Below are 12,146 nucleotides of genomic sequence, written 5' to 3' on the forward strand. Positions count from 1 at the left end.
AATGCGTTTCAGAATAAGTTCTCTTCAACCACTGTTATCTCATTTGTAATAGAACAAAGAACCACTAGACGGAGCTAGGGTTTAAGAAATCACATCTCTAAGTTGGTGACTGATGTGATGGATAGAATGTTATCTTATGGAAAAAGTGTATCATTACTTTCATTTCAAAGCCTCTGCAAGCCTTCCTTAGCTCCGCTGACAGCCCATCATCTGTTTACTTTGTGTCTACACAAGATGAGACAAAGGGTGATGTTTGTGATGGCCCAATTTATTTAGTCACTCTAATGATGACATCTAACCTTCGAATAGCACTTTATAATTTAGAGCACTGTCCCCTACATAATTATGTTTGATCTTCACAGCAACTGCGAGAGATTGCTGGGCAAGAATTAGTTTTTCTATTTTTGAGATTAATAAACTGAGACAGGGTATCTGCAACACATTAGGACATGTCAGTGTGGTTAATCCAGACCATTGAGGTTGCAGGATCAGTTTTCCCCTCTTACATTTTTGTGTGGACTGTTGACCCAGCCTGGCACTGAGTAGAAAATTATCAACTCATTCCTTTTGTGGGGCTCAGACTTAGGGTCTGGCCACACCCACAGGGAATATACAGTAAAAAGACATGTAAAGAGTATGTGCAGGTAGAACTTCCCCAAATAAGTGAACAAAGAAGGGTTATCTGAGCTCCTGCCCAGAAACTTTCGTGTACATGATTCTTCGTTATACCAGGAGCCAGGCGTGTAGACCAGCACCTCATCCTGTGCAGTGTGGACACAGGTCCTTCAAGCCAAGATGGCGGTTACTAACGTTAAATGTGCGGGAGGCTTCCCACCCCGCCCTGCTACCCCAAGCATTTGCTCTCAGAGACAAACCCACCCTTTTGATGCGTGTCAGTTTGTTCCTGTTTCCTAACCTTACACACTGATCATAACAGATTGTGCCTCAGCAAAAAAAGTCATGTAAATATATATATTTTTCCTTAACCTTTAGGTAAAATATTCACTGGAAAAGAGTGGAAATCAGATCAGTCAGCAAATTTACCAAATGTCCGGAGCCGGCATTTGTGCCTTTGGTTATCTTTAAAAACAACCCAAGACAGCTCTTCTGGAGCTCGAGCTAATCATTCTGCAAGTCTGACCTTTTACAAAATAACTTCCTTAATTACTGGTGAAACACTGGCCTCAGAATCAAGGTGGGGCAACTCTCACAAATGAGTCTAGGACACTCTAGGGGAAGGCAGGAAGGTGTTCCAAGAACCTCAAAGGTCCCAGGGGCTCCAGCCTGAAACAGAGCAAAGGAAGAGAGAACATCATCATGTTCCCCCAAGTCTCCTGGCGACCTCGTTGGGAGTGCATCCATCAAGAAAGCCGCTCAGAACGCCCTCCGATCCACGCAGCCCAAGGCGCACCTGGAGCACATTTCCCACGTGTGCCCAGAGGGTGGCGCTGCCAATCCAGCCTTGGCCCGCCGCCGCCCGCTGCTCCTCGGCGGTGCGGGAGCCCTCCGCTCGGTCTCCCGCAGGCCGGCGGGGCGCACGCGCCCGGTAGGGGGCGCCGCCGGCCCGGGCGCAGCGGCTCCCTCCGCCCACCCGGAGGCGGCTGCGGCGAGGCGAGCCCCGCGCGAGTGCGCTGCGAGGCGGGCCGCAGGGAGGGAGGCGCGAAGAGGGCGCGAGGGTGGCAGCCGGAGGGAACCGCCGCCCCTGCCCGCCGAGGTCCCCGCGGGGCGCATGGGGCGCTTCGAGCCGGGATCGCGCGCGCGCCCCGCGCCCAGCTGTCTGCTGTCGTGAGGAGCCGCGCCGGGACGCCCCCCAGACCCTGTGCTGTCGGGAGGATGACCATGGCCGGAGGCAGAAGGGGACTGGTGGCTCCTCAAAACACATTTCTGGAGAATATTGTCCGCCGGTCCAATGGTAAGAGGTGCATTTGGATTTCGGTTCCCCAGGCTTTTTCTCTGTGCCTTTATTTTAGACGCCTCTCGCCGCTCGGCGCCGGCAGATGCAGCAGAACCCCGGAGCTGTGCTGGGAGCCGCGGCGCGGGCGCCCGGGGCTGTCTCCCGGAGGCTGGGAAAGGTGGGCAGGGCGGGGCGGGGTCTGATGGGCCCCCATCCCAACGGAAGAGCTCTCCCGGGGACGTGTTTTGGGCTTTTTCTCGCGCCTTCTCGATCTCATCTCCAGAGAGCGTGACAGCTGATGAGCAAAGTACTGGGAAAAGTGATGGGAAGCTGGACGCAGCAGGAGCGACAGCGCGTACCCCATCGCTGCTGCCCACCCCTCCGCGAGGGCTCTCAGGGCTCTCCGCCTGCTCCCCAAGGCGCCTCCTCTGTCCAGGGAGAGCCAGCAGTAGAAACTGCAACTCCAGGTCCTGGCCCCAAGGGATGGGAGGATGAGGCTGCCTCCACCTTCCATCCTGGCAGCTGAAAAGTCCGAGGTGTAGGGAAGTGGGGACTTAGGGACGTGCTTCAGACGGCCTGATTCCACCTCTTCACCCACCTGCTCACCTCTTTCGAGGTTAACTTAAGGCTCACGAGGGGCAGAGTTTCCTGGACTCAGCTGGGAACTGGAGGGCACAGGTGTAGAGCTGGCCAAGCGGTACAAACCTGTCATAGTTCCTCTCTTCCAAACCGCAGCAGCGGTTTTATGCCGTAAATCTTGCTCACCTATAAATTCCCAAACTCACCAAGCCTGTGAAGCTATTACCCAATAAGCCAATGCTCCCCGCTCCTCTCTTTCCCTGTGGTATTAAGATGGACAGTATCTTGAAGCGCTGGGAGGCGAGAGTCCTAGCAGCGGGGATGGAAAGGGAAACATTTCAAACGCCTTTAGGACCCACAGCGGAGCATCCCGGCTAAAGCGCTTGCAGAGCAAATAGGAGGCGGTTGGAAGGTGCAGTGAACACCGGTTCATCAAACGGCTAAAATGAAAAGGGGCTGAGCCTGGAGTTGCTCTATGCAGGCTCCTGGACCCCCTCCTTCCAGAGACAGATGACATTCTTCTATTAGAAGCACGTGAAGAGCTAACTCAGGAAATGGGTTTTAAAAATGTGTAAATATCACAGTTCAGAGCCTTAAGGAGCCTGTGGTCAAACTGTGGGCTTCTATTCAGATTTAGATAAGAATTGAGGGGAAGGGCATGAAAAATCACTTCTGCTACTAAGAAATAGTCTTTAATTAAGAAAGTCATTCAAGTTTATCTTATAATAACATCAACTGGGATAGCAAATCGTCATGTATTATTTAAGTGCTTTGTTTGAAATGATCATTTATTGTGTGCGTCTTAAGAATGAGAGTGTCAAAGAGTTTCTGGTCAGTCACCTTTCTCTTCAAGGTCTTCCTCACTCAAACTAGCTAAGGTGGCTTTTAGAACAAGGTCACAGCTATTACCTGGGGATGCAAGGGGATGCTAAATACTGCACGAACAGCCACAATGAACTCTTCTGCCATAAAAAAGCTGGAGGTGTTTATAGATTTTTAAATAAAATCACTATGTAAGAATTAATGTGCTGTGATTGCTGTTGTTATGGGCCTGTTAAGGGGTATGGAGGCAGTCTTGCACATTTGGGGATCCCATTGCCAGTGACATCGACTTTCTCACAAATATCAATGACAATTCCATTTTTTGGTGAAGAGGCAGTGTCCTTTAAGTTAGAGGGGAAACCCTGTGTCTAATGCATGCCATATTATGTTTTTGAGAGGAGAGAGCAGGAACAGAATCTTACATGTAACAGTTACAAGGTTCCTTGGGCTTGTAAGAGGACCTTAAGAATCCTGGAGCTGATACTACAATTAAACAAAAAATTCCTGGAGCAGAATACCTTCTAGTTTACTGGATCTTCTTAGAACCACTTCCCCTCTGTAAGCATCCGTAGAACGTCAGTCGAATAAGTAGCTGGAAATATTTTTAGCACTGGCATTTTAATTTCAGCACCAATTCCAGTAGCTTGACTTCGGTTAACCAACCAACCAAACCACATCAACAACAAAAACAAGACATCTTGAGAGAGTTGGATGAACTTTTAAAACTATCTATTGTTTCGGAAGAAAAGATTTCTGATCCTGAAATAATGCGATTTAAGTTTTTAGTGATCCTTTCATCCTATTTCCTGAACACAAATAGATAAAAAAAGTGGACTCTTGGAAGTATCACGATATCTACATGCATTATGTTATTTTACTGTGATGGAAAAAGTCTATTTAAAAATATTGATTGTCTCCTCCTAAAATCCACCAGCCTTTTTTTAGACATTACAGTATTTAAATAGCATTTTACCTTTAAATAGAAATACTTTTTGGTCATTTTGATAGGTATTTTCTGCCCATGGTCCTATGCAGTATTATTGTTCCTCTTTTACAGATCAGAAAACTGAGTCCTAGGAATATTAAGTGACTTATTCAAAGTGGCAGGCAGACAGTGCCCGAGGCAGGAGTTCTTTAGAGAATATCATTCATCCTTCTTGTAGCATCATTGTTTCTCCAGCCCTTATGGCTTAGCCTGTGGAACTGTTTTCATCATCCTTCAAAAAACTACTCTTATTATATGCTAATGGATAATAGAGCTGACTTTTCTGGGGGCATTGGAATATTTGATGTCTGGAATATCACAGAACTGTAGGATAAGACAGACCTTAGATGCTATCTAGTCTGCCTCTCCTTCCCCATCATTGTGTAGATGAAGAAATTGAAGCAAGCTCATTTCCTCAAATATTTAAGGAAAGAACTGATGAGACCCCAAGCCCCTTGACCCCAGTGTCGTCTTCCTTGTGGTATACCATGCCACGACCTTCCTTGTATTACCGTTATTTTCTCTAGAGAAGCATAATTCCCAGTGGAGATTAAATAAAATGTTATAACAACAAGAACAACATCCATTTTGGCTAACAGCCATGCTAACTACCACATCCAAACAGAATAACAGGGCAAAGGAGAAGCTAATTCTGTTTCAAGGAAGGGCAGTATTTTTACCTTTGTCAATGGTTTAGCTGAAGGCACAGGCAGGAGAACGGGCACTTGAACTTCGTGTGCCTGTCGCAGAGTATTAAGTCACTTTTCATAGACTATCACCTTTGATCCTCATAAGCCAGCAAAGGAGGTGAGGTGTCCCCATTTTAGAGTTTCAGGAACCAAGAATCCTAAGGTTAAGTAATTTGCCTACAGTTAGTAAGATGCGAAGTTAGAAAAGGCAGTTAGAGGCAGCTGAGGGACTAGCCAGCAGTTGCTATTGGTTTGCTCCTTCAACAAAGATTTATTGAACACTGGGATATAGCGGAAAACAAGAAACCCTCCTTACCCTTAGTAAGTTTCATTCTAGTGAATCTTGGGGCAAGGTTCTTACCCTTATTTTACAATGTGTCCTGGATGTCACTCTTATTTAGATCTGACATTGTATTTAAAAAATACGTTTTTAAGGTGTTTACTGGTTTTGATGGGACTGAAATCCAGTTTAACTTTCTTTGATACATTCTGAATACCACTTGAAGGAGAGACTTGATAATTATCTGTTTTTTGCATATGTTGTCAGTAGTCACCAGGAATAAATAACGCCCCAGATTTGATTTGATTTTACTTACGGTCTTGTTGGTGATCATTTCAAATCGTTCTATTGACTTCGTTGCCACTTAGGCAGAGCCAGCCTATTTCTCTGTATAGTCATGGTTGGAAAATGTCGTTCCAGAATATTTTTTGATGGTTTCTTAAATCTGCAGGCACTTACTCTCAGAATGCTCGCTGAAGTAAATAGGAGAGCTGTCTTATGAAGGCTGGCAGACCTTAGTGCCAGGAAACTACGAAAATACTGCCCTAAGTGGTCCCATTCTAGGCAGAACATATGTTTTCGTGTTCGGAAACCTATGTCAAACAATTGTAGGTGGCAGTAAGAATCCATGCACATTAGCAGGAGTGAAACGCAGCACATTTCAGTACAGATTTATGTACATGTATAATTTACAGATTGCTAAATCAGCTGTGTTTTTGTATAGTGTTCAGTAGGTTCAGGTTGTTGATATAATTAGCACACAGGATGAGAGCTGCGGGTAATATTGTGTCTCCTCATAGATGTGTTGAACCACAGTAATATTTATAAAACAGAGAAGTGGTTAAAATCCATTGTTGCTCTGAAAAGAGACAGGGTGATAATCTGGATTATTACCAGCTCAACATAGCTTGTTTTTTCTTCTTGTATTTTCTAAGATAACCTTCAGCCAAGGCTCGGCTGTCATTTTCTGAAAGTGTCAAAAAGGCAAATCTATCGACTGATCTTAGCTGGGGCATGGAGCAGAGGGAGCCTTGTGAGTTAATGTAAGGCAATAAAGTTTCCAAATTCCATGATTTTTATGAAATCCATCTATTTTAACAATCTATCATACAAGAATAGATGCATTTGAGGAACACTGTGGGGAGAGTGAATCTTTGGCTTCATTCTTTCTGACACCAGCTCTTCATTTATGATTGCACTTCATTTGGCAGTGGTTTCTCCAGCGTCACCTTGAAGCTCCTCAATACTTCCTCCTCTTTATTTTTGGTTAGTTAACGGCTTGTAAACAAACATTTAAAATATACCTTAGTTATTTATTCAAAGCAACCTTTTTTGTAAAGTGAGTATCTGCTTTATACATTTAAGATATTTGGGTCATGATTTTTTTTTTTCCTTAGTTTTTCTCTTTGAGTGGTCACATTTATAACTGGTGAGACAGAGAAAAAGAAGCATGGCATCTTAGGTCTGAAGGGGCATTCTTTACAATTCCTTTTCCAGTGTTTGAATCCTCTCCAGAACATCCCTTCCAGCTGTTATCCAGCCCGTGCTGAATGGCTTCACAGATGGAACACTCACTTTCTTACAAGGAGTGTTCTGTTTTTGAGCAACTATAGTTGTGAACTAGTTTCTTCTTTTCCTTTCCCTTCCCTTCTCTTCTCTTCTCTTCTTTTCTCTTCTCTTCTCTTCCCTCCCAATCTTCCTCCTCCTCATTCTTCTTTTCTTGTTGTTGTTATTGTTTTGTCTCACCAAAATCTGTCCTCTTACAGCTACCACTCATTCAAGGCTTCCCCACAGACCACAAAGGACCTAGCCCACTCTCTTTTCCACCTGAAAACCATTTTTTTTTTGTAATTTGATAAGCGTTGTCTTTTTGATTCTTCTCCCTTTTTTAAAATCTTTTTTAATTGTTTAATACCACAATAGAAAAGCACCGAAAATAATTTGTACAGCTTAACACATTTGTATAAAGTAAATTCTGTGTTATCACCACCTATGTCAAGAAATTGAATCCTACCAGCTCTCCAGAAGTCCCCTGGGACCCTTCCCCAGCCCAACTCCCTTACTCTCCAAAGGGACCACCTCCTGATTTTATGGTGATCACTTTCTTACTTTTCCCCATAATTTCACCACCTTGCTTTACATTCCTGAACACTACAGTTTATTTTTGAGCTCTGTATTCATGGGACCATACAGCACATATTCCTTTGTCAGCTGGAGATTCATTCATGTAGTTGCATGTACTGTCAGTTCATTTTCACTGCTGTGTAGTACTTCATGGTATGACCATATCACACATTTTATTTGTCCATTCTGCTGTTGATGAACATGTGTTGGTTTGCAAACTGGCTGCCGTACATGAAAGGCAAGGAGAGACTGAAGAAAGAGGACCACTCCAGATTGGTAGGTGGCAGTTTTAACAAGCAAGGGAAGTTATATATGAGGCTTGTCTTGGGCAGCCACAAGACAAGTAGTTCTCCACACTTGCCCACAGAATCTTAAAAGTTTATATAGAGGCCTTAACTGGGCTCAGTCCTGTATACTGTCCAGGTGTTCTCATCAACACCTTATTCTCTCTAGTTTGTGACCTTGAAACGGCTCCCACTGTGGGAACAGTGGGCAGAATGTACATTCCAAGGACAGGGGAGTGGGTGAGGAGCCTCTGATTGCTCTGGTCCAGCTCACGGGTCAACCAGTGGTCACATAAGAACTCGATGACCTCCTCCAACAACACGTCAGTTGTTTCCAGTTTTTTGCTCTTACTGATGCTACAAACATTCTTGTACATGTCTTTTGGGACATGTGGGCACATATTTCTCTTGGGTATATACCTAGGATGCATATGTTTAACTGTGGTAGGTGCTGCCAAGCAATTTTCTGAAGGGTTTGTATCAATTTACACTCCCACCTGCAGTGTAGGAGAGTTCTTATCACTCCACATCCTTGCCAATCCTTGATATTTTCTCCTTTTTTTCTTTAACAATGACATTGCCCAAACAGTCTAGTAACTAATAAAACAGGGTCATTTGAGTTATTTTAGTAATGAGCACGTGAACAGAATGAAATGAAAACAAAACTTGCTCTTGTCCTTTGGGAGGCATTAGTATCTACTGTGTGTTCAAATGTTCTCACAGAGTGAACTCCCTCACACATGATGGCAAATGATGTGAAAGACTTGCTCAGTTAGAATTGTGTGCGAAGGGCACGTGCAAAAGTGCTTTTGTGTGTATGTGTGTTTGCACGAGTTTAGGAGACTCATTTTCTTGAGTTGAGAAGCAGTAAACTCTGAGGACAGACGTTATGTAAGAATTAGGGCTGGAAGTGAGAAGAAACTAGGAAGTGAATGATCTATGTTTATTTTAGTGAAAGAAAGACGACAAAATGACTGAAGGAAGGGCACAGAGTTCATGGAGGAATAAAAAATCAAAGACAAGCTAAAATGAAAGTGAAGGCCAGCTTATGGTTCAGTTTCATAAATATGGTGGACCTCCTTTGTGCCCAATACCGTACTAGAGACTGGGAATACCAAAATGAGTGAGACTTTTGGGATGTCGGGTCTCAAATTGAGGAATCCACAATCAAGACAAACATGCATTCTAAACCTCTCCAAAGATTTAAGAGATGTTATACCGACTCAACACTTGCTACACATTTTTCCCTTATAAACACCTCACCCAAAATTATTCCTAGATTTTATAGCCGTTTCTTTTTTTGTGAGATTGGGTGTGGGATGACCGGATCCCGTAAGTCTTTTTAAAGAAGAAGATTGCAGAATGTGTGAAGCTTGGCTTTGATGTGCTGGAAGCTTCCTTAAAAAATGCCATTCCTCTGGGATGTCCCATTGCTCTTTCTTAGACATGCTGTCTTGGGTTGCTCACCCGTTGTGGTGAGTTTCCAGCACATCCTAGATACTGGAATCTGTTCGATACTCTGGTTGTTCTCTATGCAAGAGCAGTCTTGCTGAACGGATTGCAGTCTGGCCAACTCTCTGCTCTAACAGTCATGTACTCTTGTTAATGACAAAGTTACTTAAAACTCTTCTGATTGGATGTTACAGAGTTATGTGAATAATCAGAATCTGTTTGCTTACTTATCCTAAGATTGTTCATTATGTAGATTAAAATGACGACTCTTTGTCCTATATTGCATAAAACTGATATTCTGAAATTAACTGTCAATCCTATAATTATTAATGTAATTATTCACCAAGAGTACCTTAAAACCATCGTTTCTCATAGCTTTTTAAAGGTCCTATAATGACATCAGGTGCTTCTGTAAAGAAGAGGAATGGCCTTTCATTACCTCCTTCTTCTCTTAAAGCAATAGCATGGGCATCCTCCACAGGCATTCTCAGAGTGCCGGCATCAGCATTTGAAAGATGGCAAATTTTACTGGCATTTAATATATTGGAAAATTTTACCGATATTTATCTTCTGATTAACTTTGATTTCTATTGAGAGTAAATTTGGAAAGCATAGTTTAGACTAGAACTTCCCAACTATGGCAAAGAAAATGGAGTTAATTTGAATGATAAGACTATGTTTCATCTAAATGGATTTTTAAGTTTTTAGTTTCTTTGCTTTTGTTTCCTCTCAGCATTATTGAGACTGACTTGATTGGAGTTCTACGTTGCAATCATTAAGATTGTGCTTGGAGCCTCTTTGTGGGCCAATGTAGTGCATATCTTCTGTTTGCCTCCCTAGAGCCCTTCTCTTTTCTCCTCCAACCTGCTCTGTGTCCTGGGAGGCTGCCCTATATGGATTAGGTCAGTAGCTTCCCTTGCTCTCTGGCTCCTGGCTGGCTTCAGCTTGTGGGGCATACCACCATGAGGTGGGAGGGAGGAGGGGGAGGTTGTGCTATTTATTCTCCTGGTCTCCTCCCTGCAATGTCCTCATTACCTATCTGTTTTCCCTTGATTAAATGTTACATCTCCAGCTCACTCCCTTTGGGTTTGGGTAGAGTTGAGTGCCTTAAAGTTCCCCACTCTTACTGACCCTGGGGCCCTGCACCATCCCTGAAGTTTTCCTTGGTGGTGTTCTGGGCCAGGCTGCGGCTGGCTGGTCCCACCTCTCAAGATCTGGTTATGCACATCTCTTTCCGAATCCTGGTTCAGGGACTTTGCCTTGGTAGTTTGAAATCTGCCGTGGTGGGAGTATTTACACTTCGGAAATTGGCAAATGCTATAAATCAGGGCTCCTTCCACCCCCACCTGGAGAGTCGGGGTACCAGCATACCACTGCCTTATACCTCATCCGTGCCTTTGTAAATAGCTCCTTTATTAAACATTCTTCTAATTATCCATTTGAGGTTGCCATTATTTTCTTGACAGGACTGACTGATAGAGCCAGTTACTCATTCTCTGAATGAAGTACCTTCACGATGTTTTGTCTAGATCAGTTTCAGTCATGGGGGTGAACTTGGTGAGGGGATACGTGTTCAGGTACTTCTTTTAACATGACCAAAACCACTTGTGTTCTGCTTGATGAGGGCAGCATACGCCTGCCCTGGCTTTTCAACTCAGCGAGTTGGTCACCTACAGGCTCCATGAGGGCCGTCTAGTTCCTTTTCCATCTCTTTTCACTGTCATAATCTCAGAAGTCAAGAGAGACCGTAAGTAGACTCGTAGTCTATCAGAGACATTAGAACCAGCTAATACTGGCTATAAGCCCCAATTATAACTATTGGTTATAATCATGACCTTGGACAAATTAAATAGCTTTTCTCACATGTATGCCCAGCAGTGTGCCAAAGGTTTTACATGCGACATCTCCTCTCATCTTCATTATAACTATCCTGTGGGTACTTTCATTGTTCCCATTTTATAAGTGCAGAAACTGAGGTTTAAAGAGGTTAAGTAAACTGCCTTTGGTTAATTTCTAGTAGTAAAATCTCTAGGAACTTGTCAGGAATGCATATTCTTGGGCCCTACCTTCTACCTGTGAATCAGGACCTCTGGGGCTTGGGGCCCCGTTACCTGTGTTTTACTAAGTCTTCCAGGCAATTCCGATGGATGTTGTAGTTGGAGGACTGCTGCTTTCGAGACAACCCCATGCGTTTCTTTACCTGAGAGCTAAATGCTTGGCTACCAGGGTGGTGGATGGAGGAGGCGTGTATCAGAAAGTGAGTGGTCTTTTTCTCTGTAGACTTCCAATTAGTTTCCCAGTTTTTGCTCACATCTCATTTCTGCCTCATGTAGTAGCAGCATTTCAATGTCCTGAGTCTCTTCAGGGACCTGCTGGGCCCATTAGCCCCCTCCTTGGCCAGATCTCTCTGGAATTTTGAAATCGTGGCTTCCTCTGCTGTACATTATCCCCCATCTACTTTTCCTCTTCCAGAAGCTGAGCTCATGCCTGCTGGTAACTCCTTTTTCTTTGTTGTTGTGGGTATATTCCATTTAATTTTTCCAGAACAAGGAAATCAATGTGTGTGTTCAAGCTGCCATTTTGAAATAACTGCTACTTTTTAAAGACAGGGAGGTCCTAAATTCTACTCACATTCTCCTTCTGTCAGATTAAGTTCCACTTTATACTTTTCCCACCTAGTTGGAATGTCCAGGGATTATTTTCTGGCCAACTTCACTGAATTTGTCACTTTTCTCTGTTATTCTCTTCATTTAAAATGCTGCCTCTCTACCACTTCCGAATCCCTACCTCTCACTTGTCTCTCGTAATGCCTTCCCTTTGAATTTTCTGGTTTTCTTCTCTTTCTCTGTCTCCCTCAGGCTCTTGGTCTGTCTTTCTCCTCAATTTCTCATGCACAGTAGACCCCTCCCCTTATCTGAGGTTTTAGTTGCCAAGGTCAACCGAGGTCTGAAAATATTAAATGGAAAATTCCAAAAATAAACAATTTATAAGTTTTAAATTGCACACCGTTCTGAGTAGCATGATGAAATATTGGCCT

The 12,146-nt window shown here is 43.7% G+C and overlaps 1 protein-coding gene across 1 annotated transcript in view; it reads left to right on the forward strand.

The window, feature by feature from the left end:
* Nucleotides 1-1,779: 1,779 nt before the first annotated feature.
* Nucleotides 1,780-12,146, forward strand: part of KCNH1 (potassium voltage-gated channel subfamily H member 1) — a 357,626-nt gene continuing 347,259 nt past the window's right edge. Inside the window, exon 1 of the mRNA XM_046683812.1 lies at nt 1,780-1,912. Coding sequence (XP_046539768.1) covers nt 1,834-1,912 — 79 coding nt within the window. The 5' untranslated portion in view covers nt 1,780-1,833. The remainder of the gene's footprint in view (nt 1,913-12,146) is intronic.

This window comes from Equus quagga, chromosome 13 (genome assembly GCF_021613505.1).
Source record: "Equus quagga isolate Etosha38 chromosome 13, UCLA_HA_Equagga_1.0, whole genome shotgun sequence".
In the NCBI taxonomy this organism is placed as follows: Eukaryota; Metazoa; Chordata; class Mammalia; order Perissodactyla; family Equidae; genus Equus; species Equus quagga.